Source organism: Penicillium waksmanii (assembly GCF_028829765.1).
Source record: "Penicillium waksmanii strain IBT 27052 chromosome Unknown utg000004l:1.0-5674109.0:1.0-5678898.0, whole genome shotgun sequence".
In the NCBI taxonomy this organism is placed as follows: domain Eukaryota; kingdom Fungi; phylum Ascomycota; class Eurotiomycetes; order Eurotiales; family Aspergillaceae; genus Penicillium; species Penicillium waksmanii.
In genome coordinates, this window is record NW_026643251.1 from 1,517,492 (window position 1) to 1,544,034 (window position 26,543).

The following is a 26,543-nucleotide window of genomic DNA, read 5'->3' on the forward strand; positions in this document are numbered from 1 at the left end:
ATTGCTAGGCCGAGTATTCGTGGGAGAGTACTTGAAAATGTTTGAAAGAAGAAAGGGTAAAGAGTAAAGGGTAAAGCAAAGGTGGTTGTTGACGTAGAAGAGCACCCGCCGTGCGTATGTAAGCCAAATCCTCCTCCGCTTTTCCTCAAGGGGGACCAGCCAGAGAGGAGATTACCACTTCATCTCTTTCCACCCGCGCCGGATTTCTAACTCTACATAATCCGTCGGTTTTAGCTTATCGGATCCTTGTCACTTCCTTCCGCATTGTCCCCTTACACTTTGCAGCCACCTTCTTCCAGCAATCATGGCTGAACCGGAGGATCTCGAGGAGGATCTCTTCGCGGATCTGTACGTTTCCCTTTTTTTTTCGCCTTTTGTTCCCCCTTCGCTCGACTTCATTTGTGCCACGAATTGCGTCTCTAATTGCTCTGCTCTCACTTAGTTATGATGCCGACGAATCAACCACCCGCACTACTTCCGCAGTAGAGACATCTAAGCCCGTCGAACCCGTCGCGGCCGCAGTTCCTCCTCCTGCCGAGGAACCTGCTGCTGCTACTTTTTCTGCTGTTCCGACTTACGAATCTTCAGCCCCCGATTCATATTCCGCATACCAGGCGCCCCAGCAAGATTACAATACAGGTTATCAGAATGGTTCCCAAGCCCCCGCTGCACCCGCGCAAGCTCCTCCCGCAGACCATGAACCTCATGGATCCGGTACAGGAATTAAGGAAGATGGGTAAGTCCACGTTTCCCCTCCCTTCCCTGCCGAAGCGCTCGCGCTCGCGCACGCGCTTGGTTTATTTTTGCTTTGTTTTGCTCTTGCTTTCGGCTTCGGTTTTCGAGATCTATCCTCGCTATCAACCGGGGTATCTGGGTGGTATCTATTGCTATTCACGGTATACACATATGGCTGGCTCTGCTCAAGGGATTGGAAATATGACTTCACTTCTGGGCCACGAGGAAAATCTCTGCAGAAGATTGAATGAGCTTTGTGGGGCATTACAATGATCATTTTATTCTCGACCGTGTGGAAATAAACGGCAGGTTTTGGACTGAATCCCATCCACTGTTCGTGCAATTCATGGGGCTGGTTTTTGGTGTGGAGGGGAGCTCCTTGTCGGTGGTTATCGGCAACTTGCAAAACGAGTTACACCGGATTTTCTCTACTCTCAAACTCACCCGGAAACACCGCTTTCAGTAGCTGGATGCCTGGAGACCGGAATGGAACTGCCCGAACAAAACCTTGGAAAGAATGACTTGTGAGGATCATATCATACATATCTCGATCAAGGCCAAGGACCGCGGAGTCCAAAATTTCAGCCACCTCGGACTCAAGTGTGAAACTGTGGAACAAAAGAAAAGATCGGTCTCTTCCGCGAACCTTTGTTGCGAGCGCCCTACATATAGTACAGCGGATACTATATAGCTTCTTGTCGATATACGTTGATAGAGCAGAGCAAGAAGTAGCAACGCTGTCTAATCGGAGTTGATCAAGCTAGTGTCTATCCGAGTCTAGCATGGGGCTTCTCTATTGGACAAGCAAAGGTTCTCTCTAGCTGGGGGGGAAAACAAGCAAGCACAGAAAGAGAGACAGTGACAATCCACTTATTCGCCCTCAAGAGTTCCTGTTCGCAGATCACTTCCTCTACTCTACATCGCCCGTCTCTTCTGGATGGCGTGGCAAGTTCTCAATCTCAAGAGGAGGATACGGCATGCAAGATTCCCCCCCACCCCCAGGCTCAGGTAAACCAAGTGGGCTTGGGGAAGGGAACCTTGGAATAATGCCGTGGAGTCGATACGTGATTCTACGTACTCTGCGCAATTAGCGTATATCCCATATATATGCAGCAAGCAAACACAGGGCACAGGGATGGAGGGCCTCCCCTCCCCTCCCCCCTCCAGGCAGTTTCAGTTCAGCATTAGCTGTATTCGTGAATAGCAGCTTAGCACCACCCAGCTCGATAGCACGAGCTTTCATTTACACTTTCTTCAACGATGTGATTGATTTGACTTGAGTCTTGCCGTTGCATTTGCGTTTTGCGTTTTGCGTTTCTCGGTGGCACTTGTATTCTGCTTTGATATCATTCTATATCCGTCGATGCTAATTACTTATTACTCTGGTTAGGAAAATGTTCATTGGAGGATTGAACTGGGAAACTACAGATCGTATGTATTTCACACACAGGACTCAGACGGGAAGGGCATCATGATAATTGATATCGGGATCTAATCTAACGGGTTTTGTGGCAGATACTCTTCGTGAATATTTCTCTCAATTCGGCGAGGTCCAAGAATGCACAGTTATGCGAGATAGCGCCACGCAGCGCTCGCGTGGCTTTGGATTCCTGACCTTCCGGGATCCTAAAACTGTTAACACGGTCATGGTTAAGGAACATTACTTGGACGGCAAAATTGTAAGAAATCTGACACCCAAGAATCTGTAGTGTTCCCCTCTACTCTAGACTGACACTTCAATTCAAAGATCGACCCCAAGCGTGCCATCCCCCGTGATGAACAAGAGAAGACTAGCAAGATTTTTGTCGGCGGCGTAAGCCAAGAAGCCACCGAGCAAGACTTCAAGCAATTCTTCATGCAATTCGGCCGAGTCGTCGACGCAACTCTCATGATCGATAAGGACACCGGCCGACCCCGCGGATTCGGCTTCGTGACCTTCGACAGCGAAGCCGCCGTCGAAAATGCCCTCTCCCGACCCCTAGAAATCCTAGGCAAGCCCATCGAAGTCAAGAAGGCCCAACCTCGCGGCAACCTGCGCGATGAGGACCGTGGTGGTCGTCGTGGCCGCGATGGCGGTTATCAGAACAACATGAACCAGGGCGGCGGAGACAGCGGCGCCCAGCAACAGAGTGGAGGACAGCAGGGTATGGCCAATGGTATGACCCCGCAAATGATGGCGCAGTACTGGCAACGCATGCAGCAATACTTCGCCATGATGCAGCAGCAGATGAACATGGGCGGCGGCGGCGGTGGTGGCGGCGGCATGCCCGGTGGAATGGGCGCGATGGGCGGAATGAACCCAGCCATGATGCAGCAGATGCAACAGATGCAACAGATGCAAAGGCAGCAAATGGGTGGTAATCCCCAACAGCAGCAGCAGCAACCGGGAAGTATGAGCCCTAACCCGCAAAGCCCCGGATCCCAGTCTCAGGCCTTGCCGAATATGATGAATCCCGCTATGATGCAGGGTGGCCAACAGGGTAATGGAGGAAACGACGGCGCTAGTCCAAACCCTTACAACAACCACGGCCAGCAACAGCAACAGCAACAGTCAGCGCAACAGCAGGCCGCCGCCGCCGCGGCTGGAGGACCTGGCTACAATGCGCATGAACAGATCGCCTTCGAACAGCAGAAGTATGAGCAGCAGCAAGCTCGCCGTGTCATGGACAACCGCTCTTTCTCGCCTTACCAGCAGGGCGGTGGGCCGACCTCTTGGGAGGGTATGTACGATGAAGTTCCTCAGCCCAACATCCCCACTGGGCCTCAGGGCATGGCCCGCGGCGGCAGTATGGGTCGTGGTATGTTGGATGGATACCATACCTACTCTGCTCTGTCTGCAGAGTTTGGGTCTTTGGAACAGACACAGATTTGCTAATTCGTCTTTCTTCTACGCAATTTTAGGCACACCACCCCAATCCCAGCAGAGTGCTGCTCCAGCAAATGCTCCCACCGGCCCCCGTAATGCCGGAAAGCCTGGTGCGAATTATCGTGGAGGTGGTCGAGGTGGTCACCGTGGTTTCCATCCTTATTCTCGGTAGGAAGGAAAGTGAGAGAGAGAAAAAAAGTTTTCTTCTTTCTTGTCTCTGTCTCGGTGGTCTGGTCTGGTCACTTTTCCCTTGGAGGATGGGCAATGAGTTGCGCCTCCATCTGTATCCTTTTTCTCTTTTTCTTCCTCTTTCTCTTTCTCCCTTTCCTGCCTTGTTTTTCTACAACTGAAGTGAAAATTCCTCCTCGTCAAAGTTCAAAGTCTATTCTCTGATTCGTCCACTTGCACTTGTCCTTGCACTTGCGGTTAAGGTTGTCTTATCTATCCATTTCATCCATTTCCGTTCCAATTAGCAAGTCTAGTCTGTTCGAGTCTGTCTTCTGTCTTGTCTAGTTCTTAAGTTTCTTTTTTCGAACGGCTGGGGATATTTCTTTTCTTTTCTTTTCTTTTTCAGTTTTCTGCCTTTTTTAATTTTTCTCAAAGGGAAATGATCGATAGTGTATGAGATGAGATCAGAAAGAGCTTACCCTAGCATGGTGTGGTTATCTCGATAAATATTCGCCCTCTAGCTTACCTCGCGCTCAAAACTTGAATTGAAACGGTCAATTTGGCTCTTCGCGTAGTGTATGTTAGGTTAAAGATCCTTGCCTGTTTTTCCCACGTACCGGTCCGGTCTGGTCCGGCTATCCCACTTCCAGTGTCTGGTGTTAGGTAGTGCCCTAGACAACTAGAATCATGTATACCTGCATATCACCATGTCCAGAAAGTCAATACGAGTACTAGTATACCCACCATCCAATATCTCACAGAGGTGGATAACGCCAAGAAACTATTCTTAGAGTTCCAGGGAAAATACCTCAGTCTATTAAAAGTAACCCCGTCATGCCATTGACTCCCACCAAGTCTTTGAAATTCTATGAATCACGTAGAGAAGAGAAAAATAAGTGTAAAAGGGTTGTACTAAATTGCTTTATGGTCAAATCTATAGCATGTACAAGAAAAATCGACAACGCATTTTTCACCAAAGCTGAACAGAAGACACGACAAATGCGCTGAAATGAGAGATAGTAGGTCGGAGTATGGAACAAAAAGAAAAACGAAGGTGGAGTATGTAGAGTGCGACACACGTATGCGTGCGAGAGAGAGAGAGAGAGAGAGAGGTGTAATTTTGGCACAAAAAGATCCAAATGAGAAAGAATGAAGGAGACCGTCCACGCTAAACAATAACACAGAAGACAAGGCGTCCAAATGGAGCCAGCCCCTCTCTCCTTTCTAAAAAAAAAGAAAAGAAGATAAGAGAGTGGGGGGTATAAGAAGGAAGTTAAATGAAAGAAACGCAACGGCAGCATCGTGAGATCAATATCAGTACGCCATGCCGTAACCGGGTTTGGTCGGATGGCGGCCCTCAAGTGATGGGCTTCTTCGACCGTCGTGAGACTGCTGGCTGTAACTGCGGTCATGAGTATGAGCGACGCCATAGTCAGCATAGACGAGATTATCGTGGCTGCCGGCGGAGTCGTGGCGGCGTGATGGCTGATCCCTGTATGGCTCGTAGGGACTTGCGAAGTTGAACTTGCTCACTTCGTTGTAATCTCTCTTCGGGGGATGATCGATCAGCAGGGAATCGCGCGCATCCAAGGGAGTGAGGTCGTCGAGGTCACGGTTGGCCATTTCGGCTTCCTTTCTCCTCTTGGCGTGGGGGTTCTCGCGGATGCACATGATGATAGCGTTGACTGCGATGAGGATCGCGAGGACACCGGTGAGAGTGGACTGGACGACAATGAGGACAATACCGGTGACTGTCTTGGTGGTCTGGGAAAGACCCAGTTCTTCGACGAAAACCAGCACACAGGCAACGGACAGAACACGGACGATTTGGATGGTCATGTTGATTCCCATCGAGGACTTGGTGGCGTAAGGGCGGTTCCACAACAGCAGAATCAAGAGCAGAGCCTCGACAACCAGCTGGCCGGCACTCTGGGCCATTCCGTGGCCCTGGGCTCCGGCAATGATACATCCCTTGGCCAACGAGTAGACGATGATTGGGATGAACAACCACCAGAAGTCCTTCTTGTAGTTATCATAGAAGAGACTGTACTTGCGCCAGGTGTCCTTGTTATCATATAAGGAAGCCGCATCGCCTTCAGCCTTTTTGTACTTGCGAGCCATGTAGATGATACGCCAGGCAAAAAAGACCAAAACGGCAGTGAAGAGAGCCAGAGTGATCGCAGCCAAAAGTTTAGCGGCCCACGAGTCACCATTCTTCAGTTGATAGACGCAGTAGAGCACCCAGATGCTGTAAAGAACAAGGATCATATTGGTGATGGTACGTGCCATCAGACCCCAGTAGTCTTTGCGGAAGGTCGCCAGCTTCTTGGGGAAGTTACCCCAGAGGGCCCAGGCTTCCAGGATCACCTTCACCAACAGGATACCAACGATAACAACGGCGATCACAATGGCGAAGATCAAGAGAACAGTCATGAAAATATTGGCGGAAGGCACCATGAGGTCCTCGCCAAGTTTCTTGAGACCGGCTTCGGAGGTCAAATCAAAGTCCGAGAGGCTGTCGCTGCTGCTTGTGCTGTTGGTCGAGTCGGACGAAGAGGCTTCCACGGAACGGGCCATCATCTCACCACCAAGACGGAGCACCATGTCTAGGCCACGTTTAGTTGTTGTCGACGAATTCGTTTTGGAGGAGCTGGAAGACAGGTCGTAGAGGTAGCTGTAGTTGTTGTCGGTCAAATTTCCACCGGTAGATGCACGGAAACTATCGATCGAATGCTGCATGCTGTCCCATGAGATGAGGCCAGTACTCCAAGCAAAGTTCTTGGAGAAGCTTGAATAGACTTTAGGATAGCTAACGCTCAACATGCCATTGGTGGCCATGGAGTGGAACCAACCCATCACGTCGCCGAAACCTGGGCTCGAGGAGGGAGCTCCCGGGTGACCTGCGGCACCGAGGGCAGACAATCCACTGAGAGCCAGGGCACCAGCGGCAATACCAGCGGAAGCCCAAGCAACACCCTTCACATCAGTCGACTTTCCATTGGACAATTCGGATTGAACACAGGCGACATTATCACCATCGGCACTCTTCAGGATCAGCTTTGCCTGGCCATCCAGGTCGGGTATGTTGAAGGCGATCGCGGGGATTTGACTAGCGTAATTGTCGGGGATGCTATAGCTTCCCTTGGCGGAGAAGGCGCCAGAGGGGACTATTCACGAACATCTAGTCAGTATTCACTGTTCAAGAGACCACAATTGCCATTGGAAGGGGGATGGCACTCACCAGGACACAAACGGTCGACGTGGATTTCCGATCCACATGGATCGAACTCCTTCGAGTAAAGTTCGTTGCCGTAGGCAGTCACGGTCAGGGTCGCAGTGACGTTTTGTTTCTTCGAGTTGGTACCAGCCACATCGAAGACAACCTCGTTAGTAGAGCGAGTGTAAGTGACATCAAGATTTTGGACTTTGATATCCGAGTCCGTCATGCATAGGTTGAAACCACTGGTGCTCAGGGTATCAGCGGCCAAAGCAGGCACAACACCCAGGCCCAACAGAGCCCAGACGAGGGACCGCATGTCGAATTTGGTCTGGTGTTGGGGGTACCAGATAGGAGATTTATTTGATCACCAGTATCGGGAAATCGCAATTGGGCAAATATTCGTCAAGGAAAGGACAAAGGCGAGAAGATTACAAGCACATAGGCAAGTGGGCGAAATGATCGTCGCGTAGAAGGCGGCAGGATCAACCTGCGAGCTGAAGAAGGGAATAGGAGGTGATGATGAGGAACGAGGGACGAAAAGTCGAGTAGTCGAGTAGTAGTCGAGTAGCGAGGGGTTCGCTAGGTCAGATGAAAAACGAAAGTGTGTTGAGGAAGAGATAGAGAAAGAGAGTAAGAGAGAGGAAGGGAGGGAGAAGATCGAAAGGAAAGTCTCGACCGGAGGTGGTGGTGGTGGTGGTAGTGTGAGTAGTGATTGCCCCTGAAGGGGAAGGCTGATTGGTTCTGCCGCGTTTCAGAAGTCTAGACTTTCCTTCTTTTCCCTCCCTCTCCTCCATTTTTATCTTCGTCCCACTGCGTCACAGGCCTAGGTCTACGCAATTTTATTTTTATTTTCATTCTTATCTTTATTCTAAATATCCTACCGTGGATTCTCGTGAATGCAGTCAGATTCATCCCCCCCCCCCCATGTTGACAGTGGAGCTCAGCTCCCAGCGGGCCGTCCAGCGCCCATGGTACTAGAGACTAGAGTACCCCCAACTCTGAATGGCGCTACGAAGGATTTCCCACTTCCCAAAACCAAGACGTGACTAGTCCTGACTAGTCTTGAAGGAGCCCAAATCCAACGCCACGCTCAAGCCACAACCAATACGGAGTACCCGTGATGACCTGAGGGAGACCTTCTCCGTGTCTCGTACCAGAATAGTTATGGTTTATGTCCCCTGCCATAAATGCAAGGTACACTCTTCAGCACTCTGAAACCTGGACAACCGCGGATGTCACTGCGGGTCTTTACGCAACATTCCTAACACTTTTAACGGTAGAAGCCAGGGTTCGCCACACCGGACGCAGAGACGCGTCGATCGCTGGACCTATCTGTTCTAGACGCTCTGGTGGATCTCTCTGTCCAGTAGATCTCGATTCGAATCCAGACTCTTGGCCCTGGCGAGAACATTCGCTCGTCCACTACGGAGTTGTACACCTCATGAAATTAAACTCTGCTTCCCACTTCCCACCACGACAGTGATCGTGACCGTGACCACTGGAGGAAGTGGTCGTGTGTGCGGTCCTGCCCTACCCTGATCGAGGTTGTGACAGCAATCCACCCTCGGCTGCTTATGAGTGGTCCTAGCATCATCAACCTGAGACACGGCCAAGCGCCAACACCGAGTCAAATGCCCCCCCCGCTGCGGCTGGTCTATAATTACCCTGTCTCACAGAGCCTGCGCTCCGGGTTTCCCGCAAGGCTGAGCCATGACCCATGGCCCTGTAAACAGTTCTCCGTAGTGCCACTGCCCCTGCCATAGTGCCTGTGTAGACCCTTCATGCGCTTGTCAGAAACCACCCCAGCCCCAGTCACTTGGTCTTGGTATGTGGCGTTGACCTGCCATGTGAGATCACACAATGAACTGCAGATCGGCATCCCACCATTCTCTTACTGTACTTCGTACATTCTTTTTTTGTATCTCAGCAACCAAACCGCAGTGGGCCTCGAGTTGAGGGCCAATCTCCCGAATTAGTATAGTGACTATGGAGTAGCAATCTGTCATGTTATTGTTCCTGGATCCTACCGCCGATATTAAAGTTGACCCTTCTAATTTCACCACACGGGTGACTGGCAGGATATCGGTTACCAGGTCTCCGACCATAAAGCTTACTGTCACAAATGACGTGCTGACGATTTGACTATAATTTCTGATATTCGGTAGCACTCTATGGAATACCCTACTGACACTTATGTATGGATGGATGCGAATATAAACTGACTGGGGCAGCAAATCCCCCATTTCCTAGTTCAGATGTGGTGGCAGTAGTAGTGGCACGCACCTATAATATTCTCACAAATAGCTTCTCAGCAGTTCATGCAGTCTCACTCAGGTTGTTGTCCATTGGCAGGATCTGTGATGAAATTTACATATGACCTGTTTAATCACTTCAACATCACACCGCAAACCGGCATGTCTGATATGATGAGTCTCACTCGCGGTATCATCCCCGCGACAATTTGGCTGCATGAATGTAACTCTGAATTATATGTTGCGTTACTCTGTCCAAACCCCCCCACTAAAGAGAAGCTATACCCACAGATACTAGTATTCTCTTCACTTTTTACTCTGCATTTCACGCATCGCAGCTCTCGCACTCCGACTACCCCCAAGCTTCGGTCCCTTAGGCGGTTCCACCTTACTACCACTACCGCCGCTGGTAGTCGCCGGCTTTGTATTCGTACGAGCCCGACGTCTCGACTGAATCGCATCCATAAAGTCGCGCCGGAATTGCTCTGCGATCCGGTCGTCGGCTGCTTGGTCGTCGAGATTCGGTTCGTCTTCGGGTTCGTCGTAGACGTCCACTGTGAAGGAGACCATGGTTAGAATAGATTCTAGAATCAAATACTAGTATATCTACAGGTCAAGTCAAGCGACCCGTAGGAATGATTTCACTTACGCTTGCTCTCACGTAGCACTTCCTCCACAAGTCGGTCTCGTTCGATATCGGCGCTGGTACGTCTGCGATTTCGCCTGGACTTGCCAGAGTCTTCTGCTGGACCGGGCCGATCGCGATCTGTTTGTGATTCTCCAAAGCCGAAACCTCGTGTTGCTACTTCAGTGCGCTCAATGTTACGCAGTTTGGGCTCTTGGCCAAGGTCGATTTCATGTAATCTGCCCAGTGAAGCGGGCTCGCGCTCTGGTTGTGCTTGTCCTGGTGCTGTTGGTTTTTCGGAGAGTTGCTGCGAGATTGGTTGTTTTTCTTCGTCCTCTGGTAACGGGCTGTGTCGGTATCGTTTAGCCATTTCGGAATCTATATAGGCCATCCTTATCTTGTTAGTTTACTAGCTTCGTGGCAGTGTTCTTGCAAGCTTCTTGCAAGGTAGAGGGAGTCGCGTACATGTGCTTATCTACATCCACTGTCGGACCAGCATTCCCAGTGAATCTGTCGGTCATATCGCGTATGCTCTCTTTCTCGGATTCCCTCGATGGCACCAGGGCAGATTGTCGGTTTGAATTTTGACCGGGTCGCGATGTGGCAGAGAATCCAATTCCTCCTTTTCGAGCAGGATTGGGGCGTCGCAAACGGACAACACCAGTGGATTGTGTAGATTCGTCGTCGTCTTCGTTCAGCTTGGACTGGCCATCTGATACGTGTTTCTGGTCCGTTGTACTAGTTGTGGTCGTTATGTCGCGACTGGTCTCTGTCTCTTCGGCGTCTTCATCTGGTCGTCGTCGAATGAACTTGCGTCGCTTCGCAGGGCGAAAGAGAGATTCTGGGGCAATATCGACGTCCTCCATTATTTTCTCAGTATGTATTGATATGGTGAGAGGATTGAGGCGGGGAGCAAAAGGTAGAAAGAAAAGAAAAGAAGTGAAGTGGCATATGGGAAGGTGAGGTCATCTGCCAAGCGGAACTTCTTTCTCTCCGCCAACCGCAAACCGCCCAAAGCTCCTCCCGCACCGAAAAGAACCGCTCTTCTCCCTTGAACCACTCCCTTGTCCCCCGCGCAAGGTTTCCGCTTGTTCTGTTGACGTACCCGATTGACTTTTCGATTAATTACTGCGGTCTCCTTTCAATTGCATATACATACTCGCGCCTTCACCATGAATCCTTCCAATCCGCCCCAAGCTGCTGAATACGGCGGAGGTACGTTGTTTTGCGCGATGCGACAAACCCCCCTCGAGAAAGCGTTCATTGTTACCTTACCTTTAGCAAAAAGGAAAACGCAAATTGAATACCATGAGCTCAAGCTAACATGTCCCCGGACGCGTTATAGACGAAGTCTCCGCCATCGTTCTCGACCCAGGCTATTCAACCACTCGCGCTGGCTTCGCCGGTGAAGACGCCCCCAAGTCCGTCATCCCAACATACTACGGCAAGTACAACTATGAGGGACAAGAGAGGCTAGTCTTCGGCGACAACATGTTTGTCCAGCCGCGCGCGGGAATTTCCGTGCACAATCCGATCGGCAAGGACGGTATTGTCGAGGATTGGGATATGGCAGAGAAAGTCTGGGAGTACTCCTTCGCCTCGCGACTCACTGCCACGAAGCCGGAAAACCCCTTTCACAATGGATTAAACGATATCTCTAGTGAAGATCTGCCCGCCGAGATGGAGATTGAGACGGATGAGAAGCCTCTTGCTGATACTCCGCTGTTGATGAGTGAGCCTGGTTGGAACCCTGCCAAGGCGCGCGAGAAGACTATTGAGATCGCTATGGAGAAATGGGGGACTCCTGCTTTTTACCTTGCGCGGAATGGAGTTCTTGCTGCGTATGTTTCCCCCCTCCCACTTTGACATTGGCAAGCATTAAAGGCATCCTGATTGTCTGAGCTTGTCTGAAAGCCCCCACCCATCCAGTCTGCTAACCCGACAACAGGTTCGCTTCCGGCAAAGCCTCGGCACTGGTCATTGATATCGGCGCCTCCAACATCTCCGTCACCCCAGTGCACGATGGCATGATCCTAAAGAGAGGCGTGCAGCACTCCCCACTGGGCGGCGACTACATCTCATCGCAAATCCGCGCCCTGTTCAAAAAGAACTCGCCCCAACCCATCACCATCACCCCCCCACTACCTGATCAGTTCCAAGACCGCCGTCGAAGCAGGCCAGCCACCCCAAGCAAACTACCGAACTTTCCCCGCAGACCGCGCCCCCGACGCCTCCTACCGTGCATTGCAAGAAGAGCGCATATTGTCAGAATTCAAAGAATGCGTCGTGCAAGCCTGGCCGGGACCCAACAAACTCTCCGGACCCGGACCAACGGGGATCTCGAACGAAGAGCTCGCGCGCAGCTCGCCGGGCCGTCCATTCGAATTCCCAGACGGATATAACCAGGTCTTTGGCGTGGACCGATTCCGCGTCGTCGAATCGCTGTTCGATGTCAAGGCTGCTATCCCGGATCCCGATTCGCCTGTACCCGCGCCTACGCAGGCCCAGACTTTGCCGGAGGTTATTAAGGCTTCGTTGGCTGGTGTTGATGTAGACATTCGTCCTCATTTGTTGTCTAATGTTGTTGTTACTGGCGCTTCGAGTTTGGTGTATGGATTCACTGAGCGGTTGAACCAGGAACTCATGTCGTTATTCCCGGGTCCTCGTGTTCGTGTCTCTGCTCCCGGTAATTCCTCTGAGCGTCGCTTTGGGTCGTGGATTGGTGGTAGTATCCTCGCTAGTCTGGGTACTTTCCACCAGATGTGGATTTCTAAGAAGGAGTATGAGGAACATGGTGCGAATATTGTGGAGAAACGGTGCAAATAATTGATCTCTCTGGTCTATGTTCCATTTTGTTGTTGTTTTTGTTCTTGGATTTCTTTTCTTTTTTGCCTTCTCCCAAGCTTCGTGTTCTTCGGGCTCATGTGTTATGAAGTGTAGGGGTGCCGGTCCATGTTGTTTTGGCTTCCATGTTGGGCGTTTAAATGCTTAGGCGCTTTGCCGGGGCTTGAGCTCGAGCTTGAGTATGCGGATTCAGTTCGATTCGATTCGGCTCGGCCACAAGGGTCTGAAAAATGAATGCTAGAATTTTTCTTTTTTTTCGCCTCTATACTATCCTATCCTCTCTGTTTCTGTACGTGTACGTGTACGAATAAAGCCATGGTTACTTGAGGCTTTTTTCTTCTCGGGCTCTCTTTCAAGTTCTCTATAAGGGGGGAAAGAATAGGTCACTGTTTCAAATATAGTCTGTAATCTGTAGTCTGTAGTCTATATGTCTGTCTATTGTAAGAAAAGTAAAAGACCGGTTTGTACACTCAGCAAGAGTGATTGGGTATCTTTGAACGGGAACCGGTGAAGCGAAAGGGTAAAAAGAAAAAGAAGTCGCTCTGGATGCAATGTGATGTGATGTGATGTTTGTTGTTTCTGGAACTAATCCAGGGCGTAGAGAATGTGTTTCTGTTCGGACCAGGCAGGTCAGGTATCGAGAGGTTTGTGCAGGTTTGTATGAGCTGGAGTAAAGGAGGGCTCTCTTGAAATCCTCAATGAGCACATTCAACCGTCCGAGGTTGATACTCTGCCGCAAGAGAAGGAATAGACGCCGGCGTTGGTGGCGGCACAGCCGGCAAAGCAGTAATAATAGAACCAGAATCCCCTGCTAAATCACGAATCTCTTCTTCTGCGCCAGTTCCGCCAGTTGATCTTTGGCCATCATTTTGAATACCAAGACCATTGATATTATCAATCTCCTCATCCAGAGCCATTTGAACAGACAAAACGTGAATCCGAGGAGACACATCCGGCCGTCTCTTGAAAGAGTACGTATTCAGGAATTCCGGCTCCTGAACCCAGGACATTTGTCTTTCCAGATCTTCGGATGATAGATGCGCATCACCACCCTTGTTCTCAGCTTGTAGGTTTTCAGAAGACTTAGCGCGGAAAATGGAACTGGGCCATTCTCTCGTTCTGGAGAGTGAATTGCCGCAGCAATTTGCTTTATGCGTGATATTGTCCCAGGCTTCGACTACACGGTCTGTCTTGAGGAATTGGGATATTTGATCTTTCATTGTTTCGGCTCCGGTTCCATCGGCGGGTGGACGTTGTGAGGAAGTCTGTGGTCGGGATCGGGTGGGTGATTTGTTGTTATTGGTATTGGTCATGGCCATTCCTTGCTGTGTTCGTGGGCGTCCATTGGCCCAGAGAGTTTTCAATTGTTCGATTGATGCGCTGCGGGATTTGAGAGTGCGGGCTGGGGCTGTAGATGGTCTTTGTGGTGGTGTTTGAGTTCCCGCGACCTTTTCACTGGCGGAGCGTTTGGGTAGGAATGGTTTCGATAGCTTTCTGCTTAGTCTGCCAGGTATGGGCATGGGAGGCGGTGGTGGTGGGGTGTCGTCTGTTTTGATATCAGCGTTGGCGGCTGCGACTAATGCACTGCATGATCTGGCTCGGCTGAGAGATTTCGGTAGAATTGAAGTTCTCTTCGGGATTCTTTGTTCGGCGTTATCGTCGGCTTTTTCTGCAGGAGTTGCAGGCGTCGCGACTCGTTGAGATGCTGATGTTGACTTTGGCTTCTGGAGAGGATCGCGTGGTAGTGGTTTGTTTGATGCGATGCCTGGAGTTGTCGGGCCCTTTGCAAAGAGCATTTGTCTGACCGACTTATTTCGGCTCAGGCCGCCGTGGGTCGATTTTATGAATGATCGCTGCTTCGGTTAGAATATAATTATCATGATGGAGATCTGATCTGAACAAGACAAGACTTACCAGGTCTTTTCGGCTTGCTACGCCCACTCGTCGTTGCATCTCAGTAACAGCAAAAGCAAGTTGACTGAGTCCCTTCTGAAGAGCTGCACCACGTCGGCGTAATTTAGACATAGCAATAATCCACCCCTCCATATTTTCCATCATAGCCTTATAAAAAGCCTTAAGACTCTCCGACTGAAAAGAGCCCTCGTCCGAAAGTTGAAGAAGATAATGCCAAAGCGCGCCCATCGCCTCTTTCCCCTTTAGAAGGTCCTTAATGGCGTCGGAGATAGCAAGCATAAATCGATCAATGGAGTGCTCGATCTGATCATTGTAGGCCACCAGGGCCAATCTAAAATTCCGATCGGATAACATCTCATCAAACATCTCCAGATTGCCAAGGGGCAGGCTGAGATACTGGATTCTAGTACGAACGTCCAGGTGGATAATCAGGAAATCTTCTGTACTTCGTTGCAAGAAGCCGTCTAGTTCGTCGACGTGGGTTTGAAGGATTTTCATCACTTCTTGATCTGATTTGGCCATTCCTTTCGCTAGCAGATGAACGCCGAATACCATTTGGGAGACCAGCTTCCAGAATGGATGATATCTGTGTACAGGCCAGGGTCAATTTCAATCTCGCCGAAGTGTAGGTAGGGTCAGTACGAGAGAAGTAAAGAACTTAATACTTACTTCTCGGATTCCCTTTGGCGCCATTTTCGTCCGCAGAGTCTTTCGTATTCATCATTTTCTAATAAATCCCGACGTCGTGTCTGCGCGTCGATCTCCACTACCCACTCATTCGCTGATTTGTGGGTTGCTTCGAGAATTGATTCTTGAAAGGGTCCTTGGAGTTGAGTGATCGGATGACTTGGATATGGACTGGATTCCAGCTCCATGTTGGTTGGATAATCTGGCTGCGGCTGTTCTGTGTCGGTGAGAATGATAGCAGGTAGCGCCACCTTCTCCATGACTTGGGTTTGGGTCGCCATTATACCGGTGTCTTCAAGTTGTGGGTTGCCAACCGCTCAATTTCTGTATGGGTTTATTGTATTCAGGTGCTATAAATCGGGTATGGCTTTGTCGAATTTCGCGACGATGTATATAATCACACTGGCAGTTGGGGTTAGGATCCACTTCTGTCGGTAAACGTTCAAGGCCGAATTGAGATTGAAATTGGATCACTGTTGGCGTAGGACATTCCAATTAAAGTTGATGCCAGCATCCATCGGGGGTGGTCGGGTATAAATTAAGATCACGATCGGGACCAGGAGCAGGAGTACTCGGTACGCAAACTGTGGGTCATCGAAGGTGGTTTATGTACTGGTTACTGCCCAAGTGAGACTGAAATGGCTGGAGTATGAATCAACATGCAAGGCCGCCTCAACAACCACAATTCAGGCGGAGGCGGGCTATTTCACTGGGAAAGTGAGGGCGATGGAGATAAGAGACATCCAGCAAAGAGGGAGAGGGGAAAAGAAGCCCTCGAGGGGATCAAAGAGAATGAAATTGAAGGAAAATGATGTGGTGGCGGGGGGGGAGGAGGTTGAGGCGCGTCGTGTTTCAAAGGAGACGAAACCACCAGATGAGAAATGGGGAAATTAGCGGAACCGTGGGTATTTGCGTGTCAAAGGGAAATTGTTGTTAAAGGATTAAAGAGATCTGGGCGGAGCAAAATAATTCGCTTTCACTACGGAGTAAAATGACCTGAATATTCTTATTTCCCTGTCTTAATTTTATTTTTTCGTTCAAGGTGCCCCCCCTCGGCTCCACCAAAGGGGAACTTGACACCATTCGTTCCGTGGCCCACGACTCTTTTGACAAATGACAGATGGCTCTAACTAGCAAGGATGGGAAACAGGAACTGACGATCCGGGCTCGATTGTGCTGACAATAGAACAAGTGGGAACCACCCACGAGTCCGAGGCTGAACGACCCGCCTCTTTCGGCTTATTGGCGGCCGATCGCCATTTGGATTCTCCACCCACCAACAGGGCGTGAGTTGTCCTGTGTGGTGCGAAACGAAAATATGAGAAAGAGACCAGGTTCTAGCCGCTCGAGATTCAATGACGATCGGCGCTTTACCGAACCAGAACCACTCTGGAAGCTTACCCCAATTGTCCTGTCGCCCCGGCGCTAGCCTCCCCCCCCCCCCTACACCCCGGCTATGGCTATGGCTATGGCTAGTCTAGGTACCGTGCTGCTGGTCCTGGCCCTGGCCCTGGCCCTCCTCCGCGAAAACGGGGTCCCAGAAGTTCGTCGGGAGCGAGAGATCCAAGAACTCACCAAAGAGCATGTCGATGTCCGCAAACCCATGCGTCGGGGCTTCAGCGTCAAAGTCTTGCACCAATGGGAGCGCACTCGCACTCGCACTCACATTCTCTAACGGTGTTTTCAGTGCGCCTGGGCCTTCGCACTCAGGGGCCGTAGATGGCATTCCCGATACCATATCGATCGTCCCTGGGGCCAAGGCCAATGCAGCTGAATTCGTGTTTGTGGGTAGTCCGAGCCCGGGCGGCTCTGACTCTAGCTCTAGCTCCTGCTCCTGCTCCTGCGCGGGGGCGGCACGGACTGTAGACAGGCGCGGCAACGGTGCTTCTGCAGCTTGGGGCTGGGGTTGGGGTTGGGGCTGGGGCTGTCGACGGTGCTCAGGGTTCAAGTCCATTTGGTGCAAGGCTTTTCGCCCCAATCGCGCCATGGCCTCTGCAGAATACCATTGAGGGCTAATCTTTTCCAATAGAGAGCAACATGCCTCGAGACTAGCCTTGGCTCGATTGAAGTGGGTAATCAATTTGCTTGAGCGAAGCTGTCGATATGAAACACCCATAGAGAGGGAAATGGCGTATGGCACGATCGGATGAGGTGGGAGTTGATTGTCGCATTCGACTGCGACTATGGAGTAGATTCGGACGGCTGCTAGTCCTTGTCGAATTGATGATATTCGTGTTCCATCAAGGCTTTCGGTTAATTTGTAGCGACAGGATAGAATGGCGACGCAGTGGTAATATAGTTCTAGTAAGCCTATTTTTTAAAATAAAAAATAAAAAATTAGTTGTATATTCTCAAAAAGAAAAAGGTAAACGCGTGACAACTTACCAAGAGTAGCAAAGTCCACATCTCCATTCGTATGCTCCTCCACAATATCTTCAAAGGCAGGAAATCCTTCCTCCCACCCACTCGTGACACCCGCGGAGGGTCGGTAGAATGATATAACGGTCGCGAGTAACTCCGAAACAGCCAGCCAGACCGCAAATGCGCCCCTCGTCTCTGCGATCCGTGAATCCGGTTTGGCGACCCCGATATCGCGGTCAGCTAATAGAACTGGACGACCCCCAATACTCGCATGCATCTTATCCAACGTCCACAGACACCAAAATAGTCTCGGGAGGGGGTCTGCAGGTGTTCGGCCCGGCCGGTCAAGATGTAAACCTACCGTTTGGGCCTGGTGGATTGCCTGGCACAGGTGCAGAGATGCGGCCTCGGCTCCTTCGTGTCCTTCGCAGTGTAAAGACATCAAGGCCCATATGCGGATCCGTGTCAATCGATCTGGTTCCAGTGCTGCCTCCATCGCTGTGACGAGGCCCTTGTAGACCTCTGAGCAGAATTGACGGGAGGATAAATTTGGGCCGTCTTCCACTAGACGGAGATCGGGGCTGGCGGCGGGGGATTTGGCTGCGACGAGACAAATGGCTCGATCTAGGAATGTAGATGCGGATGCATTTGTCTGAGCTTCCTTTAACTCTTCGATGTCTAGCACGGGAACGAGAGGGTGGATTTTCTCGATGAATATTGTGGTGAGTTTCCTTCGGGTCGATTTGGGCAGCGCGTGGCAAGCTTGCATTGCAGATACATATCTTTGGTGCAGGATCGAGCTAATCGTTTGACTCTCAAGGGCCCCTGTTGGTGGTTGAGGCAAAGCCGAGAGAGAAATCGCGTCTGCACCAGTGGGTTGACTTCTGTCGGGCTCGACATTGTCATTTTGCGTCACGGCGGTGGAAGAATTGATCCATAAACCAATCCGATCCCGAAGGGGACTGTCAGTGGGCGCGTCGAGTCTTTCTCGAATAACAGCCTCTGGGTTTAAGTCACCCACAAACCGTTCTGTACTGTGGAAGGAGTGGGACGGTAGCACTGGATCTGCAGAAGCGGTCCTCCTTCGAGGACGTCGCTCGAAATCGTCACCAGCGGCGTTCGATGCCTGCGCTCTGATTTTGCGCGGCGGTTCAGCTGCTTCTTCCTCTGTGGGTTCTATGCCGAGAGTAAGATGTCGACACCGTTTCTAGGGAGGATGTCAGTATTACATTGCCCATATCTAGGGTCTGCTTGCGCGCACCTTTCGCCGCTGGCATGCGGGACAGGCTCGCGGAGCGCGTGTCCTACTCCGCGACTGGGGAGTATTAGCCAGCCAGGTGAGCTCCATTGATCTCACATCGCACTGTGGATTTAGATGAGGGTGGAGAAATGGACGGGAACAATTGATTTATCGCAAAAAGAGGTCGGGTTTGATCTGCGACGCTACTCTGCCGCAGGAGCTCCCAAGCTTGAGGTTTATCGATAAGTCTGCGCGTGGGGCCAACCAGAAGAAACTAAATTCTAATGGTTCCCCTTGCGACTGTGGAGCTCCCATTTAGTTACTACGAGGCTTTATTTTTAAGTGACCACCTTTGAGCAATCGGGATTCTGGAAATAGATCCGGAGCGAATCTGATCTATATTGACTTTTATTGATTTTGTGTAGGTAATAGTCAGCCGCCTACAGAGAGCCATCTGGGGCGGGAGATATATATAATGTTCTACTACTAGGTTAGCACCCCAAGGGTGTCCTTGCCGAGAACTTACGTAGGATGGCAAATTATCAATCTCAAAATTGATGAAGCCAAAGATATGTTCCGCTGAAGGGATCTGACTTACTCGGCATCGCAAAGTATCCCCAGTCCCGCTTTCGAAATTCGATATCAATTTTCAACCATTCGCTCAAGATTCGTAAGGAAATCTTTGTCAACCTTGTGTGTGATAACCCTCACGTTTTGGCAGTGAGTAATTCGGGCGCCATTCGTGAATTTTGATCCGAATTGAGTTGGCTGCGAAATTACGTCTACACCTGGAGCATAGTGAGCGTATGTGCGGATGTCGGCAGGTAAATCCGCCGCATTGCCATAAGCCCCAATCTTGGAGGGCAGCCGAAAGATAAGTGAGTTCTTCAGCATTCAGAGATCCTGACGAGACCAGTAGATAACGCGTGCTACCTGTATCAGCTACTTACTTCTCTGACTTGATCCATGAAATAAGCTTCTTTCACATATCACCGTAATTGATCTCCCATCCATCAAGCCTCTACCTCGTACTCTTCACGAGGGATGCGGGTCAATCATCAAAGCTCTCTGGTTTTAAGCTCTCCGTAGGCCACTTACCTCCTTAATATATATACCACTGGCTGAGAACGAGAGAGACAGTTATGACGATGATATGTGTAGGTTGGGAGAATAGCTGAGGCTATCAAAGAACTAGATAGTTATAGTTAGCAGTGTGAGCTGACTAAGCCTGTACGACTTGAGTCAAGACACAAAACCAGCACGATCTAAGAAGAGAATTCCTTCAGGATGATCTCGCTCACGGAGAAATAGGAATGGGGAATGCGGGACATGGTCATTGCGTTCTGTCTCGGGATAATGCGCTGGTCCCCAGTGCCCGAATCAGCGAGGGGACCCGAATCAGTGGCAGGACTTGAATCACTGATAAGACCTGAATCAACAAGAGGACCCGAATCGGTGACAGGACCCGAATTCATGATGGGCAGTTTCTTTGGTATGTGGATGGGGAGCGAGATGGGATGAATTGGAGAGTGGGATGGGAAAGGATGGTACGAAGAGAGAGATCAGTGAAGAAGGGAATGGGCAGAGGAATGAGAGGGTAGTAAATAGTAGTGAACTTGAAAAGGCAAGGTGGTCAAAGAGCAGTGAATCCGACCGCTCATTCCTAAGTGGGATAGGACACTAAGGTTACCGCTACTCCTTTGTATATCCTTTTCTAGGGTATTTAGGAATCACAATACATTGGACCTTTCATATTATGATAACATATGCTTATACTAGATAGAGGTTAATGCTAGCTATATACATATGGTCCTAGACATAATTAGGGGCACACACAAGATTAATGTCTATCACTTGAAGTATCCAGTAGGCCTCTCCTGGAGTATTTGAGGAAAGGAATGCTATTTAGCCATCTGTAAAACCAGAGAAAATGGGAGTTATTTGCCATGTAGGAAAAATGCCCAGGCATTCCATTCATGGCACAAAACCCTAACAGGAAAAGAATGACCATAAAACCCTATCTAGCCCCTTTTAATAGATAGATAGGATAAATTATTATTCTTACTACAAGCAGCAGTACAGCAGATTCAAACTCATATTCTTTCCGAACTGAATTTGCAAACGCCTTCGCAAAAATGCATGTTGCTCTTCTTACCCTTTTATACAGTGCTATAGTCACTGCGCTCTCTGGAGACGAGGCTCTAAAAAATTGGGGTGGGCCCAGAGGTGGTAACAAGATTTCCCACGGAGGAAATAATATTGGTAATGGGGATGGTGGTGGTATTAGTATTGATACTGGGGGTGGTGATATTGGGTGTATTGGGGTTGGGGTGGGATGTAGTCCAGTTACAACCGTTTGTCCCACTACAGTAACAACAGTTACTTCTGGATATGATTGTGCCCAGAGACTCGGAGATGATTGCGGAGGATCAGGAGGAACTGTTACAAGTTCTTGTGCTACTCTGATTGACGAGAACCTATCCGCCACTAGTTGCTGTGTTTGTGCTGCTTCTTCTTTTTCCTGTTCTACTACTGGCAAGATTTTCACTATTGGGGCATTGGCATGTCAACCCAATTTTCCCATGACGACTGCTACTATCACGACAGTTACGACTACTCCATGTGTCACTGTGGTAGTCGGGCCGGCTGATGCTCTGCTTGACACAGTGGAAGATGTGCCTGGTAATGTGGCTGGCATTCTGGAGGTTGTCTAAACCAGCGGCACTGAGCAAGAGAGCTACAGAGATCCTTGGCTAAGGTAAAGATCTTCCTTCTTCCCTAATGTTACGTGTGGGCTGACGAGTTATATTATTAGCCTGGCTCGGGACAGTCTTGGAGCTATATTGCCTTCGAGTAGAATGGTGCTGCTGTAAACTGAGAAGACTTGTAATTGCGATGTCTCGGGGAGTTAGTGGGTGACAAGGGGAGGAGGGGCCATTGAGGTAGCAAGTGTATGGCGGTTTCGTGTAAAATACATCCCTCGCAGTCTGACAATTGGGTTTGGGAGGATTTTCAACGGATACATACCGACTCAAACTGTAAAGACTCTCCAGTGGCATTTGCAACTTCCGGCACGGAAATGAATGACTGCATTCGGCCTCGCTCTGGCTAGACAACGCCTTTGACTGTCTGCGAGTGGTCTTGGGGGTTTCACTTGAAAGACCTTAGAAACAGTGAGAGCAGAGTTTCCCAAGAGCCCCAAGTATCTGTCTCAAGATCGCACATGTATAGATATGGAACATTTTTGCTGGATGCGCTGATTGAATAATTGAGCAAAATCCTGATAAAATCGCGAGAAAATAAAACATCGCCTTGGCGAGACAACATTCGGGGATCCCAAGCAGCTCCTCGCCGGATGGTCGTCAGAAGAAAGAAGACCGACCGACTTGGACCATATGAGGCGTAGTCACCAAGACGAGAATCCGCAACAAGGAAGGGAACACCATCCTTTACAACAGAAGTGATATAGAAGCACTGACATCGATAGGATTGTGTCGGTGTAGAAGAGTGTCGGAGTATTGCAAGAACTAAGTTTCCCAGCGGGCGAGGGGGAAATGTCAACAATAGATGCCCGGATGTTGGGAAAGAGCGACTCAACTGCCTAAATTAGGAACAGCATCAACAAGATTGAATCATTTGCTCCACGGTGAATGGCTTCTGTTTATAGTAGATCGCTAGTTGTCCAACCGTTTCCTAGAAGCATATCTACCTCCAGGGCCATCAGCGCCACTTTTTCAGTAGATTATTCACAGCCCCGTGAAACTCTTTGACGATTTGACAAATTTGTTTACATTCCTTTCTGTTTTCCTATTTGTTACGGCTATTGGTTATCTGAAGGATCTTCTCTTATTGGCCCTTTTTGATACCCTCTTAATTCATTCTAAACCCATGGATATTTCATTTCGCCGCTTATTCCTATGTTTCTTTGTCCTTGTCCTAGGGCCAATGCACGCAACGCACGCTTCTTGTCTTGAAATTGACATCGTGAGAGACATGATATGTATAGCATGAATGTATGTACTAGAAACAAAAAGCGATTCATACTTTTATTTTCTCCACTCACTTCTTCACCACTTTGGCTTTCTTAACCTTGACTTTATTTGGACCAGCTTCATTTTTTGGTTTTCTTCTGGGGTTTGGTTTTCTTCTGGGGTTTGGTTTTCTTCTGGGGTTTGGTTTTCTTCTGGGGTTTGGTTTGCTTCTGGGGTTTGGTTTCCTTCTGGGGTTTGATTTGCTTCTGGGGTTTGGTTTTCTTCTGGAGGTTGGTTTTCTTCTGGGCTTTGACTTTCCCAACTTGGACTATATTTTTAGCTGGGCTCATCCGAGACTTTTCCTAGTTTGGATATTTTTAGCCTTTCAAATTCAATGAATATCCCCAGTGCTCTTTCCTTAACAATTCAGAATACACATGTTCAAACTGTCTGTGACAGACAACATCTAATACGATTGGCATGCCATGACAAAATAGAGACCTCTAGCAAAATTAATATGCGGGATTTTTAAACAGGTTTCAAAGTCACAAAAGTAAAGTGATCTCCCATATTTCAAAAAAGGACGTCTTGGCAGTTAAAAAAGAAAGAGGGGTTATGGTCCGATTCGAAGTCTTCTAAATGAAGAATACAAAAAAACCTTGGGACACTAACCTTTTTGATAGACGACGAATTTGATGTGATCGTCAAATGTAGCGAACCACCGTGCAAACCAATTATCTTTTTAATTTGGAGCTTGTCTTTATTTTGGCCTGTCGCCCTCCAATTTCTAGGACCGGACTGCAAACCAAAATTTTTAATCCAAATTGATTTGCTATCGTCTGGCCATAGCTCGTAAGAGAAGCCCTTCGCTCTTTGAATCGTTGGATGGACCACGAAAATACGGCGCACGGACTCTGCCCCGAGAGCTCCCTGGATAATAGGCTGTTCTATTATTTGGTAATATGTAAATCCTGATGGATTGAAGCGGTCTGGGGGAGGGGGCGTAAGGACTGTAACAATTTTGCCTTTGGCAATATGCCAAGCAAATATGGCGGAGGCGCCATGTACATATTGACTCCACGCATGAGTGGACTTTTTGTGTTTGAGACAAAGCGGATGATCCGGCATCATCAGTGGACCCATCGCTGTAGTCAAAGTCTGCATTCCATGCTTGTCGGCCCACTTTTGGGCAGTTTCACGCGGCATACCACTCCACAGTACCTGGTGATTATCATGCCAAGATTCAGATCGAAATTGTTGAATAATCTGGGCTGCTTCATTGATAGTCAAGTAGTATCGAAAGAGCTTCACGGCTAATACTTCCGAAGAGCCCTCACCGGAAAGCCATTCAGTAAGATCCTTTTTTTTATTCATCAGCTTCCGATATGTGTGTTAAGATCCCTAGAAGGAAAGCTTGTTCGGGATTCAGTGCTAGGTTGTGCTTTGCGCCACCGGGATCTTTGAGCGGTGGAGAATGACTCTTATATGGCGGCCGGCGTGGGCGCATCGACATGCTGGGCTTTAAGGAAATTGCCACCACTTGTAAGTTCACCGTATGGCTGTTCATCTAATACACGTAGCGAGTAATCATGTGACATAACCTTACTGTAAAGGCCTTGCAATGAGTTTCCGAGCTTTCGAAGCACATTAGAATTAAAGGGGATTGATTCATTCCAAGAAGCGCAGAGTGTTGAAAATGACTCCGTCCCATCTTGTACTTGATGCGGGGGCATGGTCTACTCCGATTGTCTCATGAGAAAGGCAAATCGAAACTCTTCGTAAAACGCAAGTATTAAGAAACTGAGCAACGCATGAGAGACAAAATTCAGATCCTGTTACGTCGAATGAACCTATTCTGCCTTTCAAATCTTAGTTGCGCTGCCTCATGTCATCCATGTCTTTTAAACAGCGACAACAGTATCGTCTTGGCTCGAAAAAATCCCCGCAATCCGCATTGTTCTCCCGGTCGTCATACAAGGTAAATTGATACTCTCCAGTAAGTCCTTCCTCGATCCAATTGAGTTCAACGACCGGAAGTAGGACCATGCCTAGCGGAGGTGGACTCGCTCACTTCTGTGCATCTTATCGAAGTGGTCATAACTTGAGATTTGGAGACTTCCCAGCTAGCCGGCGCCAAACATTTGAGTGAGCAGACAGATGAAACTTTCCAAAATTTATCATTTAAGAGAACAGCTACAGTACTAATCAGCGTGCTTGTGCATGCAAGGTCACAAAAGCCTCGATTTATTACTTGTTGATGTGATTTTTTGTTAGGCCAATCTCTCTATTGCAGCATTATCCATACATATTGACTTGAACCTCGGGATCTGCTGGCACTCTTCACAGATCGTAGGCTTATGACGTCCTCAGAGGTATGCATATTGATTACTGCGAAAGTAAATAGGTTGAATGGATCCGTTATTTGCTACCCAAATTGGAATCAAATAAAGTTTGGCGCTAACTAATGCAACCCGCTTACATAGTGACGTCTTAAGGGAGATTTCTGTTGGTTAGCTACTAGTTATGTGGGCCTCACATACTCATAGCCCCAGGCTTGTATAATATTTAATAGTTGAAATAGCGTGATCCAATCTGACAGCAGAGAGAAGAAATTTCTTTTTCTTTTGCTAATTTTGGCAGACTGGTTGGAACTGCGATCCTCGCAGGTACGGCAAGTCATAATTTAGGCCATTAAGAAATCTGGGAGATCGCTGATGAGGAATACGACTTTGTGATGGACATCAATGTACGAGGGAATTTAACCTACTTTCCGAAGCACTTAAACCGGGACTATTACGGGAACCGGGAAGCATTGTCCATGTTGGAAGTATGTTTTCAGAGCGTGGGTTTGCCAAAGGTTCTATATACAGTGCCAGCAAGCATGCGGGAGTTGGCATGATAAAGAGCGCCGCGATCGAGGCTGGTAAACGAAGAATTCGCGTCAATCTTGTGGCACCGTAAGTTTGACTTATCTGTGTGAGATGGTTCTGACGAGAATGTTAACGTGGTTGATTCAGTGGTCCCATTGATACCCCCATGCTTCGTACAAATGAGAGTGGCGCTGAAGGTACTGCCCCTGCTGTACCGCTAGGACGGCTTGGCGAGGCATCGGAAGTCGCAAACGTCGTCGCTTTTCTTTTAAGTAATGAGGCTGAGTTTGTTATCGGTGCAACCTGGCCTGTAGATGGAGGAGCGAACTCTTAACTGCCTTACTTCCAATATCGACCTACAAAACCTACTTGGAATGCACCCGGGAAATATGCATGGCTGTCTGCATATTCCATTTCGATTTTTAGTTGTACTTTATTTATGTGATCTTGTTAGCCTTTATCAATTCCGTGCTTCATGTCTCTCTTCCCTTTCATACCTTCAGCGACGTAGCGAGATCGCAAAAATAAGTATGAATGGGTCCTGGAAATCACACGAAGAATAACGTCCACAAATACCGGAAAATTAAATTATCTCGACTGTTTCTAGACAGGTAGATGCCTGCGACCCTAAAATGTAAGGAATATCCCTTCCATGACATGACCTAAAATCAACAATACATTCCGCTCTCAAATCCGAACACCATTGAACGCCTTATATCAACGACCAGCCAGACTTCACTCAAGAGAAACCCTAATTACAGTCCAAACAAAAGTAATCAGGCAAGACAAG

General features: G+C 49.0%; 8 protein-coding genes across 8 annotated transcripts; 3 read left to right on the plus strand and 5 right to left on the minus strand.

Moving 5' to 3' along the window:
* Nucleotides 1–304: 304 nt before the first annotated feature.
* N7481_003434 (RNA-binding protein) lies at nucleotides 305–3,773 on the plus strand (the record flags this gene model as incomplete). The annotated part of the gene is made up of 6 exons (XM_057262653.1): nucleotides 305–348; nucleotides 443–736; nucleotides 2,126–2,166; nucleotides 2,251–2,414; nucleotides 2,483–3,533; nucleotides 3,637–3,773. The coding sequence occupies 6 exons, from the start codon at nucleotides 305–307 to the stop codon at nucleotides 3,771–3,773; spliced, it is 1,731 nt and encodes a 576-aa protein (XP_057124314.1).
* A 1,310-nt stretch (nucleotides 3,774–5,083) lies between these two features.
* N7481_003435 (transient receptor potential ion channel family protein) lies at nucleotides 5,084–7,305 on the minus strand (the record flags this gene model as incomplete). The annotated part of the gene is made up of 2 exons (XM_057262654.1): nucleotides 5,084–6,936; nucleotides 7,011–7,305. 2 exons carry the CDS (start codon nucleotides 7,303–7,305, stop codon nucleotides 5,084–5,086), a joined length of 2,148 nt encoding a protein of 715 aa, XP_057124315.1.
* A 2,242-nt stretch (nucleotides 7,306–9,547) lies between these two features.
* Nucleotides 9,548–10,732, minus strand: N7481_003436 (telomere length and silencing 1 family protein; the record flags this gene model as incomplete). Its single annotated transcript, XM_057262655.1, has 3 exons — nucleotides 9,548–9,825; nucleotides 9,891–10,258; nucleotides 10,332–10,732. The coding sequence occupies 3 exons, from the start codon at nucleotides 10,730–10,732 to the stop codon at nucleotides 9,548–9,550; spliced, it is 1,047 nt and encodes a 348-aa protein (XP_057124316.1).
* A 306-nt stretch (nucleotides 10,733–11,038) lies between these two features.
* N7481_003437 (actin family protein) lies at nucleotides 11,039–12,692 on the plus strand (the record flags this gene model as incomplete). The annotated part of the gene is made up of 4 exons (XM_057262656.1): nucleotides 11,039–11,081; nucleotides 11,212–11,707; nucleotides 11,815–11,964; nucleotides 12,020–12,692. 4 exons carry the CDS (start codon nucleotides 11,039–11,041, stop codon nucleotides 12,690–12,692), a joined length of 1,362 nt encoding a protein of 453 aa, XP_057124317.1.
* Nucleotides 12,693–13,405: 713 nt separating this feature from the next.
* Nucleotides 13,406–15,592, minus strand: N7481_003438 (uncharacterized protein; the record flags this gene model as incomplete). The annotated part of the gene is made up of 3 exons (XM_057262657.1): nucleotides 13,406–14,563; nucleotides 14,625–15,210; nucleotides 15,294–15,592. 3 exons carry the CDS (start codon nucleotides 15,590–15,592, stop codon nucleotides 13,406–13,408), a joined length of 2,043 nt encoding a protein of 680 aa, XP_057124318.1.
* A 1,196-nt stretch (nucleotides 15,593–16,788) lies between these two features.
* N7481_003439 (transcription factor domain-containing protein) lies at nucleotides 16,789–19,020 on the minus strand (the record flags this gene model as incomplete). Its single annotated transcript, XM_057262658.1, has 3 exons — nucleotides 16,789–17,621; nucleotides 17,697–18,879; nucleotides 18,934–19,020. 3 exons carry the CDS (start codon nucleotides 19,018–19,020, stop codon nucleotides 16,789–16,791), a joined length of 2,103 nt encoding a protein of 700 aa, XP_057124319.1.
* A 1,157-nt stretch (nucleotides 19,021–20,177) lies between these two features.
* Nucleotides 20,178–20,387, minus strand: N7481_003440 (uncharacterized protein; the record flags this gene model as incomplete). The annotated part of the gene is made up of 1 exon (XM_057262659.1): nucleotides 20,178–20,387. The coding sequence occupies one exon, from the start codon at nucleotides 20,385–20,387 to the stop codon at nucleotides 20,178–20,180; it is 210 nt and encodes a 69-aa protein (XP_057124320.1).
* Nucleotides 20,388–25,712: 5,325 nt separating this feature from the next.
* N7481_003441 (SDR family NAD(P)-dependent oxidoreductase) lies at nucleotides 25,713–26,087 on the plus strand (the record flags this gene model as incomplete). The annotated part of the gene is made up of 2 exons (XM_057262660.1): nucleotides 25,713–25,840; nucleotides 25,901–26,087. The coding sequence occupies 2 exons, from the start codon at nucleotides 25,713–25,715 to the stop codon at nucleotides 26,085–26,087; spliced, it is 315 nt and encodes a 104-aa protein (XP_057124321.1).
* Between the last annotated feature and the right edge of the window lie 456 nt (nucleotides 26,088–26,543).